The following is a 20,446-nucleotide window of genomic DNA, read 5'->3' on the forward strand; positions in this document are numbered from 1 at the left end:
ATTGCAGAAAAATACCCAGTTATTTTGACACCTTCAGATCTGTTATGCAAATATTGGGATTTTTTGTCCAAGGCTAGGTAGTCACATCCTTGCTTAAAACCACTGAAGCTCTCAGGATCCTGAGCAGCAACTGAGGCCACTGGTGTACAGCTGGCCTAGGATACCTGTCAGCCCCAGCCTCTCTGTGTCATTAAAAGGCTGCCCTGTGGGATATCCTAACTTTGCGCAAACCTAATGCAGATGGAGACCTCCAGAGTGTAGATCACATGCTCACTGCAAGCAGGGGCTTTCACTGGACAAGGAACTCTGGGCTTCTCTGTCGGGCTGTCACCTAGCTTTTGAATGACATTTGCGTTTTCCCTCTTTCTAAATATGCTGCAGGATACTGCCTCTTACACAGTTGGATTATTTCTTGACAATGTATTTCTATTCACTGACATAGAAGAGAAATTCTCTTTTATGTCAGATTGTTTTTCTGATCAATAAGTAATGCTCGGGAGTGCTCATCATGGAATGAAGTAGCTTGCATTGAACAGCGGTTTAATCCATTTTAAGTTTTATATTTTTCATGTTAACATTTTGAGCAAATATGCAAAGACACATGGAGTTATTTTAGATATGTTCACTTTTCTGCTCCAAAACCCATCAGATCTAGCTAAGCACTGAAATTTTCCTTCTCGACCCTACATTTTGATTGTTACAGGCTTAACTACAAGACCTAAATTTCCTGATTACAGAAGACTGGACCAAGGGATTTCTTGTCAGTGTTTGACCCTGTGGCCCAGTTTGGACAACTCCCCATAGAGTGCTGTGCACTTTGTCCCTCTCTGGTAGTGTGGTTGTCTCTGTGAATTCATTTCACATTAAGTTTGAAATAGAAGGTGTTACAAGAAACATGAAGTGAAAATGAACTTGCTTTAGGTTTGACACACACCAGACCTAGTAAGGAAAGTATTTCTTTCTGTTTTGCTCAATTTGTGGATTAGAACATTTTGCCTTTGAAGAAATTAAAGACAAAGCTTTGTCATTCATCTGGTAATTATTTCCTGTAGCCAATTTATAAAGACATTGTATACAAGAGGATAATTTATCCCAATATTGGGACTGACCCTAGGATTTTCTAATAAGTCTAGCTTTATTTTCTAACTCACCAGTGTATGACCTTCACCATCTTTCTCAGCATTCACACTATTTTTGACTTGTAGATGCTCTGAAATACATTACAAGTGTAATACCTTTGGCAAATATTAAGATAAATTTTAAAAATCCTGTTGCACAGAGTTAAACCTTTGATAAGATCTCTGATCCAGTTCTGTGGTTTCGAGATTGTTTGCCTCTAGAGTTTTTTGATGACTCATGCCTGGTTTAATTCCTTTTAAAATTTCAGAAAGTGCATGTTCTTCTGGGAAGGTATGCAAGAATTGTTAAAGACTGCAGATCCAGTAAGTGAAAGTATTCATGAAATAGAACTAATAACATCACAGCACAAAAGATGTTTGTAAACTCAGGCTGATCTTGTAGAGATTTCTTCTTGAGGTTCTAAATGGTGAAAAATACCTTTTTTTTTGCCCGTGAAAGTTGAGTCTTGTCAATATTGGTTTTGTATAGTCTCCCAGAATGTACAGTTTTCCTTGGTTAGTATGCAACCCTTACTACAGTATTCTAATGTAAGATAAAAGATCAGGAATCCCTCGGGGCTTGTTGACAGTGTCAGCCTAGACAGCAAGTTTTGCCTGCACTGCAAGTCTTTAGCTGTCATGTCTCAATAGTATATCAAAACATGACTCGTGTTTATTTGTCTCATTTAGATAATTACAAAATGAATCTTTCGGTGCATCATGCAGGCCATCATGTGTGCAACAGTTCACGTTATTAGTAAATATTTAGTTAAGCAGTGAAAAAGTTCAGTGACCACAGGAAACCCAGGGTGTTTTCACAACATGTGATAAACAGGGATCACCTATTCCCCACTCAGTTTCATGTTGTTAAAAAAAGTTTTGTGTAGAAACCGTTTCTGTCTTCCATAACATTCAAATTGAGTGATCACGCATGCACATCTAAGGCAAATGGGTTAACGAAATTGTGCAATCGGAAAAGACACAGAATAGGGTTGTGCTTTACTGCTGCTGTGACTGTCTGCACACTTGGGGCAAGACTGCTTTTCAAAGTCAAGGAGGACAGCACTCAAACGTGAAGTCTGAGAATAGAAAAGCTTGGAAGCAGCTATAATGCAGCTCAGTATTATGGGTTCTAAAGCTGTGTTTCTGAACCAGCTTAATGCCAGGGACCAGCTGGTTGGCTTTCACAACTGTTGTGGATCTCTTGGTGAAGGCCATTTCAGTCTTTTTGCAGTACACCTTTTGAGGCTGACTTATAAATCCATCCATTTTCTAAACGCCTCTTCCAATTTGGGGTCAGAGGGGAACTGGAGTCTGTCCCAGCAAGCAATGGGAGCTAGGCACGGTACCCACTGGACGGTACACCAGTCCATCACAGGGCAGTTTGACACACTCACACCAAGGCCAATTTTCCCAGAAGCCAATTAACCTAGCTGTAAGTCGTTGGACTCTGGGACGAAACCGAAGCTCCTGGAGGAAACCCATGTGAACACTGGGAGAAGATAAAAACTCCACGCAGACAGCTCTCCAGATCTAGGATTGAACCCAGGGCCCCAGCGCTGCAAGGCAGCAATGCTGACCACTGTGCCACCATGCCACCCCCTATATGTCAGTGTTAGGCCTGATTATGAAATTAAAGTACACACAATGAGGCTCTAAAACTAGGAGATGTTTAGTAGATACAATAATGGCTCATATGGGAATGTTCTTGCAAGTTCATGTTACACAGATGAATTTTGTAGAGTGCTAACCCACCAGGATAGTTCTAATTGCCCATTTTTAACATTACCTGACTGCCTACTATCTGCGCCGCATTGCACATGGTATGTGAGCCAAAGCAATTGCTGACCCTTCTCTGAAGAAAATAATTACTGAAATACTCGATCTCAGTGAAACTACAGATGCCAAATTGTAATTGTTACCCCACTAGTCACTGCATTGCAAGTTGCATGCAAGCCAAAATTATTACTGCCATATAGCTGAAAAGGTAACTACTAAATGAAGAAAAAAACATAATTAATAGCTCTATTTCTGTGTACTGCATCACACATTGCACACCTACTAAATCCCATTTACAATATCTAGTTTTAAGTTCTGTTCAAATATGCATACTCTGACAGTCCTTTAAATGTGTGTTGTATGTTTTTCAGTAATACCTCAATATTAATGCAATACCTTTCAGATAACATGAAACTTACATTTAGCAGTCTTTTACTATGCTTTAAGCAAAATACATTAACAATGATCTAAAACTGTCTAGATTCTACTGTTGTCAAGCAGTAGCAGAGAGTTTGGAGCCAACATCATTGTACTATGCATTTTGCATTCGAAAATGTACCAGCTCAAATTTTAAAACAAGCAAGATCATTATTTAACATACTGGATAGAAACAAACACCATATATACAAGTTGTCTTTCTGGTAGAAGTGTGGGGTGGATTTCTTACCTTTTAAGTGTGTTGTATTTGAGAACAAAGCTAGTGGTGTGGAAAGTACATTTATGCTGTGGGGTGAGTGGGTTTTTTTTAAAATTATGTGCTTTTTGCATTTATGCAATATCAACATTTCATTTTTTAATAGTCAGATAAGTCCGATATTTTTTCCCGATTGCACTGGTCCAAGACCCAGTTATATACTGTTAGTCAGAAGATGCATCTTGATTATTGTGATTTCTGTTTAAAACCCACAGGCGGGCAAGTTGACCTTCATGATCTAGCAGGGCACAGAGCAGTAAGGGGAGAACTGAAGGCTCTTTCCACCATTGAGTGTTGTAACGTCTCGTCTTTTTGTCTGTCGGCAGACTTTTGCCATATTTAGGAAAACTGCTTTTAGCGCTGCTCTTAGGAGTAACTAAAATTAGCCCCCTGCAGTTTACAGTAGGATATTTTTCTGAGTTATTGGAGTTTCCATTACCTCTTTGCTGTCTGACTCTGATGTAACAGGCAGCATTTGCTATTTGGTGTGCAGTGCATTAGCACACAAGCCAAACTTTCTATTTGCCCAGTCAAATTTATCAGCTGTGCAGGCTGCTGTTGGCTCCAGTACAAGGCAGAGCTCTTACAGGGTTGTATAATTACTTTAAACACAGAGGAGGGGAGGTGCCAGGTGTCCTCTTAGGGCATGACTCGTGCTAATTGTGGGTGAAATTGTACTGATACTGGACTCCCAGACATTGCATTACGTTATCAAATCCTATTTTTATTGGTATTTTGCAATTACCAATTGTAATTTATCACAATTCATTGAGTCATTTTATCAATGTTTATTTTTTTGCTTCACATAGAAGGTACTGTGCTACAAAGTAATATTTTGTCAGTTTCTAAAACAGTGTTTAGAGGAATTATATGTTAATGCTTTCCCAATGCTAAGTTGCTCTGGTGCTGTGTTCTGTTGTTCACTATGGCTGTCTTTCCAAAATCTCTGTTGGAGCAGTTGGGCGTCAAGGAAAATTAAAAAATCATTTGAGCAATAAAAATTCTTCACACCAAACATGCTTAAATGAGAGAAATGGGATTGGAATTTGAACTTGTAAAAGAACATTTTTGTAGCCCTGTGCATTTTTGTTTTGAAGATGTTACAGGAATTTGTCATGGGGTGTGGGTACTGTTTCATTAGCTTTGTATAGCAGAGTGGGATTTCACAGCTGTCTGTCTCTCCTCCTTCTTGAGCTGCTTTCTGTGAGAACAAAGTGTGATGTCTGGAGACATATCCAGCCTGGCCACAGTGTGCACAGCCTGCACCCGCCCCCTCGCGCTGCGTTTCTGACAGTGCCCAGTGCGTGGGTTTTGGCAGTGCCTGCACAGCGTCTGGGCAACAAAGGACTGAGATATTAGGAGGGAGTTCTTTGTCTGGAAAGTTTCTTCAAATCTGCTGCTTTTCTCCAGTCTGAAGCTGTCCGGCAAAACAGACTGAAGGTGTGAGGAATTGGTGTAAGGGTCTGAAGTATAGCTCTGCTGTGTGGATTAAGGATATTGCTGTTAGTTTCCATTTCTGTCAGTTTTTTTTCCGTACAGCATTTTCTCTGCTGCTGGAACCCGCCTCAGAATGAAGGATTTTTTTTTATTATTTAACCAGATTAAATCAGTTGAGAACAAATTGACAGTATTCAGCCTGGCCAAAGCCTTACACATCATTGTTGGACAGAGATAAAGAAGTTAAAGAAAGAAAAGGCCAATCAGTATAAAATAAGTAACATAATATCTGGTCATTTAATAGAAGATGGTTTTAACCATAACAGGTCAGACAGACATGGGGCTGAACCGTGCACCAGACGCACTGCAGAGCCACCTGCGGCATAACCACTGTTTTGCAACTCTTCCAAAGAACTGGCCACACGAATGTTAAGTAACACTCAAGGGGTCAATGGCAATTGTAAATATCCTGGTAACAAACCCATCTATGACCTCTGGCTGACCTCCCTTGTTTACCTGGATGTAGCTCTTTACGGGGAAGGACTGAACCAGCCGTCTATAGGACTAGACGTTGATGTGTTTTGTTAGAAATGCGCAGTGGTTAGTGATGTGTCACCTGAAAAAAAAGGATTGGTCCTCGCAGCTGTCAGCTGAGGGAGTGACTCCCGTTGTTACCACTCATTGCATCGCTCCCAGATGACTAGCCTGAACTTGCACTGGGGACTGAACCACTGCACTGGAATGGACTCATAGCCAAATCAAAAACAGCTGAAGTGAGAAGAAATTTTCTCCATTTGTTAATTTTTTACTTGGGGAAAGATTTAACATAAACTGTTCTGTTATACAGAGAGGGGCAAAAGGGCTGAGCAACCTGATAATACTTATACGTCAAGAGTAGGCCACTTCACTGCATGCACAGCTATTATGCTCCCATCACCTAATTGACCTGTTATGTGTTGAGAAACAGCCTTTGACATCGCACATTCTACTTTATAATTAAGCTATAATATCCATGTTGCTGCTTGCTGGGTGATGTTTCTTTGTCGGAGTTTTCATTTAGAATATTAGTTGGTGTCACTTGATGCATGTGCAGTAAATGTTTCTAATCTTTAAGAATATTTATGCACGTGTGTTTACTCACTGCTGCTGCATTGTGTTGCATTACTGCAGATCTTGTTTTCTTGCTCCTTGCTTCTTGCTCGTTTTCTAAAACAAGAAGTGGACAGCCTGCTTTTTCGATGAGCTGGCAGAGGGGAGGCCAGAGGAGAATGCTGGAGAGGTGCTGTACGAAGGAGCAGCTGCTCTTTGACAGCTGACTGTGGAGGGGAGGGCACAGTGTAGTGAGGAGGACTGCTAGCCAGGGGATTTCCCTGCACATGCTCCCCAGGGAAAACGACCAATTCTGAGGCCCGTGTCTTCCCTCCCCCTATCACCGCGTACCATTCCTGTTTGCTCACCTGAATCCTGAAGGACTTCTGTGTGCTGATGTGTGGGCAGCGCTGGCAAATGCTGAAAATGCCACAGCAATGCTTTATCAGCCACAACTATGTGTGGAATGGAGCTCAGTGCCTTGGGTTAGTCAGGCAGTGTCCTGTGATGGGCTTAGTCCAGAGAACGCTGTCTGCGGCCCATAGGAATCCAGGGTCTAATCAGTTTGTTTGTTTTGCCATATTTTAAGAAGAATATTGTCTCCCAGTGTCCATATGCAGCTCAAGCTGTGTCAACAAGCCTCAGAGTGACGTAAATACTTCAAAGCCTGATGGCAGGGCCATTTTGTACATGACTGAATTATGCACATTAGGAACACCCCTCGTACCTTATTGATTTTAATTTTAATTAAAAGGCTCCTTGAGAGGATATTGAGGGTACTTATTTATATGTGCCGGTCAGTTTCAATCTGGGAGCAATTTAAAGCATTTAGTGCATGCCCAGGAAAAAGCAAAAGTTTTTTTTCCTCAAGAGCACCTTGAAGAAAACTTGGAAGAGTTGGGTTTTTTTTTCGGAATATACTTTTATGCTAAAAATAGTTTTTTAGATTTTATTAGAATTAGAATGGAATTGTTGTCTACTCTTTAACCATGCACCACAAAGAAGTGTTGCATTTTGTTTTTTAGTGTTTTGAATTTATGGAAAAACATTACAAGCACCAGCTGTGTAGTACAGGCAAAAATGCTTGTTTAGTAGATTTTGCAAACAGGACAGCTGTGGAATTGTGTATTACAGTTAAATAGCACAGCAGTATACAGAGCTGCACAGTAAAGGTTAATGTATTACTGCTGACAAGAGACCACACATATTGTGACCTCTATGTGGAGTGCCCCTTTTGTGCTACAAAATAATCACTGACTAGATACAATTTATTTTCTGTTTTTACTGATGTGGACATCTATAAAGAAATGGTGCCACCACATTGGAAAGCATGCATTAGTATTTTCAGATTAATTGTGTTTTTATATGGTACTAGATTGGAAATCCAAACAGGATAATAAATCCAAGCATTTATTTGTGACGTGAAAATACTGTACCAGGAACCGCATACACAAAGTGATATTCTGATATGCCATGAGTGGACATTTAATGTCTTTCTCTCTCATTTCATGGTGCGGATTGTGCCATTGGGATCTCGGCATAGAATTAAAAGCATTTTATAGTTTATAATCCCTCACTCAAATGAGATATCAGCATAATTTACAGTAGTTGTAATTGTTGAGTGCATCCCTGGGGCTGTTATTACAAAACTTCTCTTTAATTTCATGCTACTTCATCTGTCCTCTCTCTCTGTGCATGTACATTGCTCTGCAGGCCTGCACTGGCTGCAGTTCCTGAGAATGAAATTCCACACATAGCTTTGGGTGAGTCTAGCATGCATTACCAGTGCCTCCACCCAGGCAGCCTGCTTTTCAGTAACAGCTATGGAGACATGTTAACGTCCACAGCCGCTGTTGCCTCTCGTGATCTGGATTGAAGGTGCTGCTGTTGCAGCCCGTGGTCACTCACCAAATGCCCCTCCATGGCGGGGCATCAGAATTGGAGCAGCTTTTTTTGGTTCCCTCACACTTCGGAAAATACCTCCTCATTGAGTGGCCAGATGTAGATGCTGGCCCTCTTGTATCCCCTCACAGCCTGTATTTGAATTATTGTGGCACCCTGGGAGTTTACTCCCACCCGGTTCTTTTTTTTTCCTGAATGGCTGGAAGGACTTATGTTTTCAATGGCGATAATCAGAATGTCTAGGAACTGTGAGGAGGGCCGTAATTCTAAACTTAATTGTTTGACAAATGCAACTTGTATTTTTGTATGCGTGTACCTTTTTTTTAAAGCTGTATCCCTATTTCTTTGGTAGTTTTACATGTGTTATATATCATCTCATGACATCTACTGCACCGTTTTGTTTTTCAGAACAAGATACACGTGTTTAATGTAAAATCAAAATGTCTGGTTTTACAGCCACTTTTCAAAAGTCTAAATGTAATTTTCTTCCCAGAGTGTCTTCAGGTTGTCTTGGGTTGCTAGTCGGTTCAGTGAAGACGTTAAGTGATGGAGTCTTGAGGTTGCTTCTCTTAGGCATTTGATAAATTAGTAAAGTACTGGAATGCACCCAGCACTTTGTGAGGCATATAAATGACCTTTTCTACCAGTATTTTACTAAATTGTTACTATGGAAAACTGCTTTTTTACTGTTTTAAAATTTCTGTGCCTGGAATGCCTTACATCTAATGTGAGTGGTTAATGTTCTCCTTGGGTAGAGTGCAAACAGCCCTGTGCATCTCTTCCTCGCTCCTTCAACAATATGTGGTGGACTGCTGCAGGTGGGCACCCTGTGGTTTAGGCTGTGTTGTTATCTAAAGGATGAAACTTCTCCAGCAGCAGAGTGTGTGTAGCACCATATGAAGGAACCGTGTGGCTCCAGTGAGTTTCAGGTTCGGCCCAGCCGGGTCCCTTTGGAGTAGTGCTCACTGAGTGCCTTTAGTGACTGAGAGTTACTGGGGAGTTTTTGATTCACCTCCTAAACTGTTTCTATTTTAAGCTGGGTTTGATTTAAAATGTGGTGTGCTTAAGTTTCGCGATAATTCTTCACCAGTGTGATTTACTTGGGTTTGGTCGCTATGGCAAGTCAAGTAATCAGTCAGTGCATCGGCCATGTGAACAACAGCACCGTCAGCACTTCTCATTGAGGTTTAGGTCATTGTGACCAGTCTGCTCATTATTGGTGACTGGCTCCAGTTATGGACCCAGCCTTTCAGATGTTGTGGCATGGTGGCAATATGGCTCTTAATTTAGCCCCAGGCTCCCAAGTAGATCTGTCTGAAAGAGGCCTCTGTGGCCATAATCCCATAACTGCTGTCATCTCTAGTTCCCAGTTTAGAATGTTCCACAATGTGAATCATTGAGGCTCCTCTCTATGAAAACCTGCATGCTCTCTGCACAGTATTTTGCTGTTAATGATTCAGTATGATGGGCTGCTGTGATTTTTTTATGGCTTTCTTTTTTTAAGTAAAGAGACCAAAAGATGACTCTCATTGAAAGCCTCAGACAGCAATCTCTTAATAAGAAACGGTTACTTGTCACTTTATTTGGTGATTTTGTTATAGCATTGTTTATACATTTCCAGATAATTTCAAAGCAGAAATTGTTTTGCATACTTTATCAAAACAAAAGCATGTACATCCCTTGTGAAAATGTATTATCTCATTAAAAACATCTAGGCAGATCTTTTATATGAAATAGGGTACATGCTCTGCACAGTAGAACAAAGCGAGATGCTCCTTCTCCATATTCTCTGTGCTGATGCTTCAAAATGGGTTTCAAAATATGCAAGAAGTTGGCTGAGTTAGCTTGTTATTATATTTAATTTTCACACTTGTCCCCTGTGCTCTTGACATGTGGCTTCAGGGTTGTCTCTTTGACTGGTTAATAATTTCACCTATGTTGTAACTTCCGAAAAAAGCAATTGAAAACGGTCAGCATTTGGAACATCTCTTTACATTGGATTACAGGGAAAATGAGGTGATGGAGCTCACTGGTTTTGCCCACAGTTGTTTCATGAAGGGGTATCCCTTTGAGATGATATTAGCCATCGTTCAAAAATGCTTAGCACTATGTGTAATCCTGTAGTTACTTCCCCAAGAAAAAAAACACCAGTGTTTTTAAGCGTCACAGAAATATTTCAGCATACCTAGAAGGGCATTTTAAATTGCTACATTTTTTTCTCTAAAGAAAAAAAAATGCTGTAAATGTAGTGTGAGGTAGAAAATAACTAGTGTATATGGATACCCTACACTATAACACTGAAAACTTCCCATGTGTTTCAGCAATATTAATATATTAAATAATGTCTTCAGGGGAAATTCTCCCCTGAACAGTAAATACAGAGCATCCATAAAAGATAAGTTAAATGGCTTTTTGAAAAAATGCAATACACTGTTTTAGGTAGATTTAAGAAACTGGTAAGCAGCTTTGCACTTTTCTTGTTCATGTCCGCCGCTGAATGGACAGTGTCTGCGATTCCCAGTTGAAGGAATACCTTAAGTTGGAGCTTTTCAAAATCAGTCTGACAATGCGTAGAGTATAGTTCACAAGGGCACATCTGTGCCTCAGGACACTGCAAACGTTCATTGCATCTTGTGACAAGTTGACATTCTGTCAAGCTTCTCCACAGCTGTAGCATGTTAGCCTGGGGGGGAGAATGAAAAAAAGAGCTTTTAAAAAGAAAAAGATTGTTTATTCTAATGTAAATATTTTCAAACCAGTAAATAAATTGGAAAAACCCATCCAAATTCTTGTGGAGCACCACAGGCTGGAAATAATAGCATTCCTTGCCAAAGCTTAAAAGTAAAAGCGACAGGCCTGCGGCTTTTCCTGTTTTTTGGTCTTCCGCAGCCCTGGGAATGAAGTAAACAGAGGTTTAGAAGAGTCTGCTCACTTAAGACTTCAACAGGAATCTTCACAAAGTATAAAAGTGTTTTCCTTGGCTTTATGACCTGTTTTTAAGTCTAAAACCATGAGGGCAAAGAAGGAGACCTGTTTTGGCATCTGCTCTCTTCCTGTTAGTTTTACCTGTTGGTCCAGGATCCTCATGGCTCTCATTATTTTGTAAGATCCTGTGGAGTCTGTATTCACAACAGTGCTTCATAACCTGTTAGGAGAAGTCTGTTGTATAAGAATGGTTGCAAATGAGAGCAGACCTTTTTGCCCATCTAACTCTTTGGGATGCTGGTAGCTAAGTGATCTAAGGATATCATCCAGATGTTTCTTGAAACGATCCAGGGTACTGTATTCAGCAACCTTGTGTTGAAAGCAGAATCATTGATTTGGTCCTGCACTTTGTTTTGTTTCCAAAGTCTTTGAAGTTTGTTTCCTAGGCAAACTGTGCTGTTTGTGCCATGTTTATGTGTTATCCTTCCCAACATCAAATGGTCAAATGGGTCTTCATCCGTCTTTCCCAGCAAGGACTCTCTCAGCTCTTGTTGTTTCTTTGCTCCACTTGCATGTTTCACTTGCTGTGTGTTACGCTTCCTTGGGAACCCATCACACTCACAAAAGGCGTTTGGCTCTCTCAGCCACCTGCCACCAATTAATGAGCAGTCAGACAAGGTATTTAATTCCTACTTGCTACTGCCTCGGTGCTCGGTTATTGGGCTGCTTTTATCTCGGTGCTTTTCGCATGACAAGTTTCCGTTTCACATACAAAGCCAAGTTTATTGCTTTGACTGCATTAACCAGTGCCTTTTTTTTTCTGCAACTATCCCCTTGTTACCTTGATCACACCAACCCTATTTTCTGAATCCACACCAGGACAGTAGCAGTCCTGTGGGTTCGGTCAGCCTTTGTGTGCACCAACCCGGCTTCCTCTGTGGCCATCCACCCTTTCCATCCCTTACACTGTGTCTTGCAGATGGTTCCCTTTTTCCCTCAGCCTGCCATGAGCTTTTCTATACCCAGCCACAGCATAACACAGTGTTCTTGAGAATAGTCTCCAACAGCCATCACTTCTCTTTTTGCGTTTTTTAGTGGTGTTGGCACCCCTTGAAGATCCTGTGACTGGATGCCTGGACTTCAGTGTTTGTGACAGTGGTGTACCAGGATCTGCTGCCTTGGTTTCCCTGTTCTTGACTGTCTGTTCCCAGGTCTTTGTGTGGAGCAAAGCTTGTTTGGCAGTGTGACTGGTTGTCCGGAACAGCTGTTTCAGTTTTGATCCTACAACAACACTCAGCTTCTCTCTGTTAACTTCAGTGTTGTTGCTATGACCCTCAGGGAAACATCCATTTACTGTGTACTATGGTACTAGCCAACTTAAAAGGTAGAAAAGAACATTATGATATTGTAAATGGCCACAAAGAAAAAGTGCTTTGTTCTGAGCTCCTGCAGGATTTCTGATTGATCTGTCCTGTGACTGACACTCAGACTGTGGGCTATTGAAGGCCTTGGTGCTCCTTACAGCATGGGCTGCTATGGTCCAGCTGCAGAGACAGAATCAGGATGTTTAGAGCTGGGCTGGAAAAGCCCTGTCAGCATTAGCTAAAGTGGCCACATTCATTATGCATGTAGACCACTTATGCCCTGTGATATTTAGCAATGAAACAGCATTTATGAGGGATGAGCAGAGAGCTGTGGTTTCTCAGGCACTTGCTTTTTGGCAGTCAAACAAGACCAGGACAAATTTACCAGAGGATCATAGTACTGTATGTCTGAAAAAATGTCCACTACCCGACAAATACATAATGCAGGAGCTTAATCTTATATTTTGACTGTCATCTGCTCAGATAAAAATCAGTCACTCCAAACATGTAAATCAAAATAAATTAAGGGGTACTATAGAAGGGAGCACAGTTCAACACGACATGTTTAGCCACTTGTTAGTAACTTTAACAATCCAAGACCCCCTCTGTCTTCTGGAATGCACTAGTGACGCACCAACTGCAGTGTGACTTGGCAAGTTGTACTCTACACACTGTTTCATGTGTCAGATTTATTCTAGTCTACAAAATATCTTAAATTGTATGCAGAATTGCTGCATGTCTGTCTTGTGAAGTGATTATCCCTAGCCCACTACTGTGGTTGTAATTCTTTCCATTGTTTGTTTTCTTTAGTTGGTAAATTTAAAACAATATGGGATTTCAGGTAACACCTCAGGATTTATAGGCATTTTCCACTTGTGAACTGTGCTCAGACGTTTCATCGGCCAGCTAGTTCAGTAAAATAGTTCACTTTGAAAATTAAGGTCTTGGAAAGAATCCTAAAAACGTCTATAGTGCTCAGGACTAGAATTGTCTTGCTTTCTTTACCTGAAAACCCTGCTGAACTATCTTTGACAAAAAATCACAACTTTTGAAGTTGCAGAAGAAAAGACCTGTGACTAAGCCACTTGACTTCACAGTGAGATGAACCAGAATAAGGTGCCAGCATCGGTTTACAGAGCATTGTTATGATGAAAATCAGCAGCAATTGCGCAGTAGTGTTACATCAGAGTTTATACAATGTGGCCTTCATTGACAGAGTTCCGAATCTCTGCAGACTCTGTTTCCCAGGTAACTCTTTGTAAGTGCTTCATGCTGACCATTGCTGAGACTTGTCTGTCAGAGCTGTTTTTCTGTCTCTTTCTTTCAGAAGTACTTGTAACAGGGCTTGTATCAGTGTTGTCACCAAAACCTCATTCCTGTTCCTAATGAGGCCTGCGGTCTTGTGAGTGGCTAAGCTGTAGCAGGAGTAGCTTGTGCTGATAAAGCTGAAACTTTATGATGATCCTGTCTGGCTCTTGAACTTCTGCCAAATATAACAGAAATACTCCATACAAAGAGGTTTCTTGCTTATTCATGCTCTGTCTGCGAGAATTTGGCAAAATTGCGAATTGAGCATTGTTGCTGCTTGCAGTTCCAAGTTTTGTTCCAAGAAGCTGATTTTTTTTCTTGTATGTTAGATGTGGAAATATTCAGTGCAGCGGAGAATCATAGAAGTAAAAAGGTGCCATCTGGGAAAACAGTGTGCATTTGCTTTCTAGTAATGATAAGAGCATTTACTGTATGCTGTGTATAGCAGCATTTTCTGAAGAGTTGAAGACGTTCAAGCAGGTAGCTGCATCAGCATGTGTAGGCTGTCAACACCTGAAGAAGGCTTCACAGCTGAAGCATTGTATCCTTGTTCTTTTCCTTTCAGAATGGAATAAACCTTTACATGTTACTTTCCTGAAGGGTTGTATGGGAATGCATGATTTTTAGAAAACATTTTCACTGAAACAATTGGTTAGGTAGGCAGAAAGTGAATAAGAAGCACAGTATACACTAATTAGAGTGACAAGTCACAACTGAAACAGCAGGAGGATTCAAGTGATGCATCTCGATACCTACTTAAGCAACAGTGCTTATTCCTTCTCTCAGAACTCCTCACAATCCTCAATGGTTAAAGCTGAAAAAAGTGGTGATTGAGACCAGAAGCAAATTTTGGTGTAATTTAAAATGGTAAGCTCAGGTACTAGGAGAACATCTGACTGAACTACAAGTTCAGATTTTTCTTTTCTCAGAAAAAAAAATTACACTTTATCTTGTAGCACCATGAGTTTTTTCCATAACTGTTCAAGGTTTCGGAATATCCCAATGCTTTATGTACAATAAAGATTTAAAGATGTAAAAATCAATGCTCACATGATGGCTGGATTAGAAGGACCTAGACTATTAGTGGCTCTCTGAGACTGGACCTTGCGAGTCACTAATAGAAGCAGGACCTTAAAGCCACAGCTGTCCTCACTGTTTTCTCACTGTTTCCTTGTGCTAGGTGTTGAATCAGGTCCACCCCAATCTCTCCTCGAAGGAGGATGCCTTGCAGTACATCGAGGAGCTCATCCTGCTGTTACTCAGCATGCTTTGCCAGGCTCAGCCACGCACTGTGCAGGATGTGGAGGTGAGTTCTGCACTGCTTCATTCCTGCATACGTTTCTGTTTGATTCCTTCTGTTTCACTGAACACACATGCATCCCTTGCGCCTTGCTACCTGGGCTGCAGTAAGCCCATCCGCTTAACACAGTTTGGTGTTCCAGCTTTTGCCGGACAGAATGCAGTCGTAGCTAGAGTGTAGCTCCGTTGCCACCCCTAAATATGGCTTTGCCACCCCAGCTGCCACTCCATTTCAGACGTTACCTGAATTCCCATATTGTTTTAAATTTGCCAGCTAAAGAAAATATAAACATAGGAAAGAATTACGACGGCACGTGTTGCACAAGTCTTGACAACTAATCAAGTTTCTGTGTGGTTTGAGAGGGGAAACAGTTTATGAGTATTCAGTGGCAGTTAGGGTTCTGGACTCTTAACTGGAAGGTTGTGGATTAAAAACCCAGATGAGAGACTGCTGTTGTACACTTGAGCAAGGTACTTCACCCAAATTGTTCCAACAAAATGACTAGCTTTACATGTATGTCACTTTGGATAATTTCTCCTCATTTTCTAGATCTCTGTGGGTTATATTTAATCAAACATAAATTTGTGAGTGTTCATGTGTTCTATAAAAGCCTGAATGATGCATCTAATATCTCACATTGCCACTGGTGTTTCCAAGCTCTTGACCTTGGAATGACTTCTAATGGGGCATGGGAGTAGGAGGAACAGTGTGAGGTAACGAACAGGAGAGACTTGTCAGCCTGACTGTCAGGGCAGAGGGAGGAGTTAGTGACAGGGTGGCAGCCCCAGTGGGGTCTGAGACACCTTATACCGAATTAAAGCCCAAAGGAAAGCTGATTTTTAATTTCTGATACCTGATTAAGTGTTCTCTGTTGTTTTTATACTTGTTTTGTTTTGTTTTTTAATGCCATCAGAAGGAACATGCCAATTATGAAGGTGCACTGTGGTTAAGGGCTTCACCACTGGGCATGGTAAATCTGTAACAGCAAAGTTACAATTTACCATGTCTGTACAAACTTACTTTCGTTTAGCCTTCACTTTATCAGAATGCTATTAGTTTGTTGTTATAATTAGTTATTAGCTTATTTTCTTGTAACATACTTGTTCCTAGTGCCCCGTGTTCATCCAGTGTTACTGGTGACGTGTTTTCTAGTGTAGTTTGTACTGTTGTGTGTGTGATAATGAAAAGCAGTGTGTATGTCCTGACTGTACTTGTGTTCAGAGTCAAACAGAGTTTAAATTTATAATATACTTGCTTGTTTTCCAACATGCACACATCTTGTATTTTGTGTTCTTTTATTACCTTTATTTTGTTTAATTCTGAACCAGTTATTGAGTTAGTGGTAGGCACATTAATGCAGTTGAAAAACTCTGTCAGCTTAAATGATTTTGATTACATTTTGTTTGTTTGAGCAGCTCTAAATGTAGATTTCATAAAGACATAAATTCATCATCCATAATGTAAAAATGTTTTTGTCAATGTGAATTTCAGGAACGTGTGCAGAAGAGTTTTCCTCATCCCATCGACAAGTGGGCCATAGCAGATGCCCAGGCAGCTATTGAGAAGAGGAAACGGAGGAACCCTTTAGCCCTGCCTGTAGATAAAATTCACCCTCTGCTAAAGGTGGGCAAATACTTTCTGTGAGACACAAGCGGGAACTTACCTTTTAAAGTGCATTTAAAAGACATTAACACAAAGCGCTTCTTTATACATAATGTTGAAGGAATAGGGAACAAACTATCCTGCAACGTTGTTGAAGACAATGCTGTGGCATCTTTTAATACATAACTAGAGTACATGTTTCAATGAATTTAGCTGCTGACTACCATATGGGCTAGATGGCCTTTTCTCATTTGTGACTGTTCTTATGTACTTTAATAAGTCCTTACACTGGTACCACGAAGAGTGCAGTACTGGACTAGCACATAAGAGGGAGCCAGTGTTCTTGCACAGACAATTCTCCACCAGTACCTACAAGGCATTGTGTTGAAGGTTCATGCTACTTACAGTACAGCAAACTTCTTTGCCACTTTTGTGATTTTTGTTTGTTTTTGCTTTGTGAGGCATTCTGTAGTATCTGCTTTGTTCCAGTTTGGCACTTGTTCTTAGAAAAAACTGATATTTTCTAAATGAACAGTAGAATGTGCTTTGATACACTACACTACAGCTAGTCTCTGTGGTCTTCTAGAGTTCAACATGAGTGTCATTCAGTTCAGTTCACTTTATTGTTTTATTTTTCTTTTCAATTCCTAGGAGGTTCTGGGATATAAGATTGACCATCAAGTTTCAGTTTACATTGTAGCAGTATTAGAATACATTTCAGCGGACATCCTGAAGCTGGCAGGGAATTACGTCCGAAACATCCGTCACTATGAAGTCTCCCAGCAGGACATCAAGGTGGCAATGTGTGCAGATAAGGTAAGAGGAGCAAGTTTATTCAGGCACCTTTTGCCTTACGGTATGAAAATACACTTGCACAGTTTTAATGCTGAATATATGGTACCTATAAATAGTGCTATAGTTATCTGATACAAGGAAATCAGAATTAGGTCAATGTTGTGGTTTTGAGCGCCCTTAAAAGGGTTTGAGACACCTTTTTTCAGGGCCATTTATTGAGTATCCTCTGGTCAACCAAGCTTATACTGGCATTATCTTTCAGCTTCAACTCAAGGTCTCATAGGGGGTCTTTAATTCAGACAGTCTTTCATGATCCTGTAATGCCCTTCTACATGTTCTGATCTGCATTTGCCTCAGGGAGATGAGCACAGGGTCACATCAAAGTTAATGGGTGCTTAGTAGAAAAACTGCTGCTGATCAGCTGAAATGTAGGCTGGTGTCATGGACTAGCACATAAGAGGGAGCCAGTGTTCTTGCACAGACACTGAAGTGAGAACCTCTTTAACAAGCCTTGATAAATTCTCTTCTTAGAAAACTCTCACACTTCCAGATTCTCCACTTTCTTTTATCTCACCAAAGCATGGGGTGTTCTGAGTGATTTCAATAATTCTCAAACAGCATGTCTCCCTACACAGCAGATGATCTTGTCTTTGTTCTCATTGAGCATGTGCAGTACATGTGGACCAGTGAAAAGCAAAAAAGGGTTTCTTTCAAATTCATCATTGTCGCCTGTTACCGCAAAAGCCATGTGAGCAGAAAGCCAGAACGTTCCGACAGCCTACATCTCCACAGAACATAGTGAAATAAAGTATTATAGGTGTATATCAGATATTCACCTATTATACAAGTGGATAGCTGAATATGCAGATTGGCATTTTCTCAAGGGTTTAGTGTCTGAATGAATTAGACACCATATCTGCTCAGCAATGGATGTTTGACCTTGAGTGCAAGTAGGTTCCTTATACCTTTGGGTGATGTAATGTTTGAAAATTGCCACACTGAACAGAATTCTTTATGGATACTAACTTCTTGAAAGATGCTTTTGGATGTTTTGATATGTTTATGCCTGTCCATAGCAGAGACGATATGGAATCTTCCCATTCAAATCAAGTTTAATATGTAAATAATATAACAACACTTCCAAGGAAAATATATTTTTAGAATGCACCTGAAATAAAGGTGTTTCCATGGAAGCATTTTCTTTTCTGTGTTTTGTCAATAGACTGAACTTCCTTCTGTGGTATATCATTTTATAATGGGAAATTGTCAAAATGTGTTCAGAAAGTGTCCAGTGATTAAGACCTGATGGTCGAAATATAATTTTTCATGTTAAACCTGAAAAGGGAGGCAATGCTCTGTATTTTTCTGGTGAGTTTCCGTGTTTTGTTGTAGATGCTATGTTAGTGGGAGTATTCAAGATATTATTTGAAGTATCTGTTTGGGATTATTCATCTTCTTACAGACTGATGAAGGTCATGATCTTGTCTTATGTTTTGAATCAGTAAGGTTGAGTTTGGTTTTCCAGGCCTCACTAAGTCATATAGATGTTAAACTAGGAGGCAAATATAGTGCTGCAGTATGTGAAGCTGATTCTCCCATTCCTCCAGGTGTTGATGGACATGTTCCACCAGGATGAGGAGGACATCAGTGGGTTCCCACTGATGGACGAGGAACCCTCTGTGTCCGGGGAGCAGTCCTACTATGATCTGGTCAAGACCTTCATGGCTGAGGTGCGCCAGTACCTCAGGGACCTCAACCTCATCATCAAAGTCTTCAGGGAGCCCTTTGTCTCCAACACCAAGCTGTTCTCCCTACATGTAAGTCAGCTTGTTCCCCTTCATTGCTGTTGAAAGGATGGTATGAGACGGAATGAGCTGTTAACATGTGTGCTACACAACTGAAAGGGAACAGGTTAACAGGTTTCTCGTGTTTTTATATTATTAATTTTGGGGGGGTTTGTATTTTTTTTCAATGTTACCTGGAAACAAAACTTCAAAAGTAGTAATTGGTTTTCTTTAACTTAAATTCAAAAGCTGCCAAAAAATCAGTTTATAAATTGCATGTGCAAAATTAGTTTTATTGCAGTGACATCATGGCAGTGTCACTTCATCCTTCTGCCTTGAACTCACTCTGACTCTCTATCAGGATGTGGAGAACATCTTCAGCCGTATTGTGGATATCCATGAGCTCACCTTGAAGCTGCTGGGCCTGATAGAGGATACAGTGGAGATGACTGATGAGGGGAGTCCTCACCCATTGGTAGGGAGCTGCTTTGAAGACCTGGCTGAGGTGAGAGGCAGACACTTAGAGGACATTACTAAGTGTCCAAGTGTGAGTCTATAGAGTAACAGAATAAGAATCTGTACTACTGACCATGGTTGTGGGTTCAAATTCCAGTGAGACCTGAGCTTTGTTATCCAGCATCCATATCACCCTGCAGCTCATAACTGGCAACCCACTGTAGTTAAGCAGGTGTGAGCCTGATCAGTACCTGAATGGGAGACCTCCTGGGAAAAAACTAAGGTTGCTGCTGGAAGAGGTGTTAGCAGGGCCAGCAGGGGGCGCGCACTCTGCGGTCTATGTAGGTCCTAATGCCCCAGTATAGTGACGTAAAACTGGGGTCCTAACTCTCTGGTCATTAAAAATCCCAGGGTGCTTCTCCAGTGTCCTGGCCAAATTTTCAATTGGCCTTTACCAATCATGGCTTCCTAATAATCCCCATCTATGACCTGGCTTCATTACTCTGTTCTCCTCCCGACTGTTAGCCGATGTGTGGTGAGCGTACTGGCACACTATGGCTGCCGTGGCCTCCCTGACTAGTGCTCTTCAAGCCTGGATACTTTCCTGTTCTTCACTGTTGTGCCATATTCTCTACCTTTCTTTATAAAGGTCTTTAATGTGCTTTGGGGGATATGTAATACCTTTGAAGTTTTCTAAACCTTCCCCTGATTGGTGCTTTTCAATAACCCTATCCCAGTTTTACTTTGAAGTTCTTTTGTCTGCGTGATGTAGTTTTGTAGGGACCTGTACTAATTAACTGTGGGACCTCCCAGAGACAGGTTTATTCATCCTGAACGCATGTGAAACACTAATTGCACACAGGTGGACTCCATTCAACAAATTCTGTGACTTC

The 20,446-nt window shown here is 40.8% G+C and overlaps 1 protein-coding gene across 2 annotated transcripts in view; it reads left to right on the forward strand.

Annotated features, from left to right (window-relative positions):
• The window catches only part of sos1 (son of sevenless homolog 1 (Drosophila)), a 50,988-nt gene that overhangs the window by 5,249 nt on the left and 25,293 nt on the right, over nt 1-20,446 (forward strand). For both annotated transcript variants that reach the window (XM_088933541.1, XM_088933542.1), the window contains exons 2-6: nt 14,797-14,922; nt 16,408-16,539; nt 17,170-17,334; nt 18,921-19,130; nt 19,459-19,602. In XM_088933541.1, the coding sequence (XP_088789667.1) occupies nt 14,797-14,922; nt 16,408-16,539; nt 17,170-17,334; nt 18,921-19,130; nt 19,459-19,602 (777 nt within the window). The remainder of the gene's footprint in view (nt 1-14,796; nt 14,923-16,407; nt 16,540-17,169; nt 17,335-18,920; nt 19,131-19,458; nt 19,603-20,446) is intronic.

The sequence above is a fragment of the Atractosteus spatula genome, chromosome 15 (assembly GCF_055471065.1).
Source record: "Atractosteus spatula isolate fAtrSpa1 chromosome 15, fAtrSpa1.hap1, whole genome shotgun sequence".
Taxonomy (NCBI): Eukaryota; Metazoa; Chordata; class Actinopteri; order Semionotiformes; family Lepisosteidae; genus Atractosteus; species Atractosteus spatula.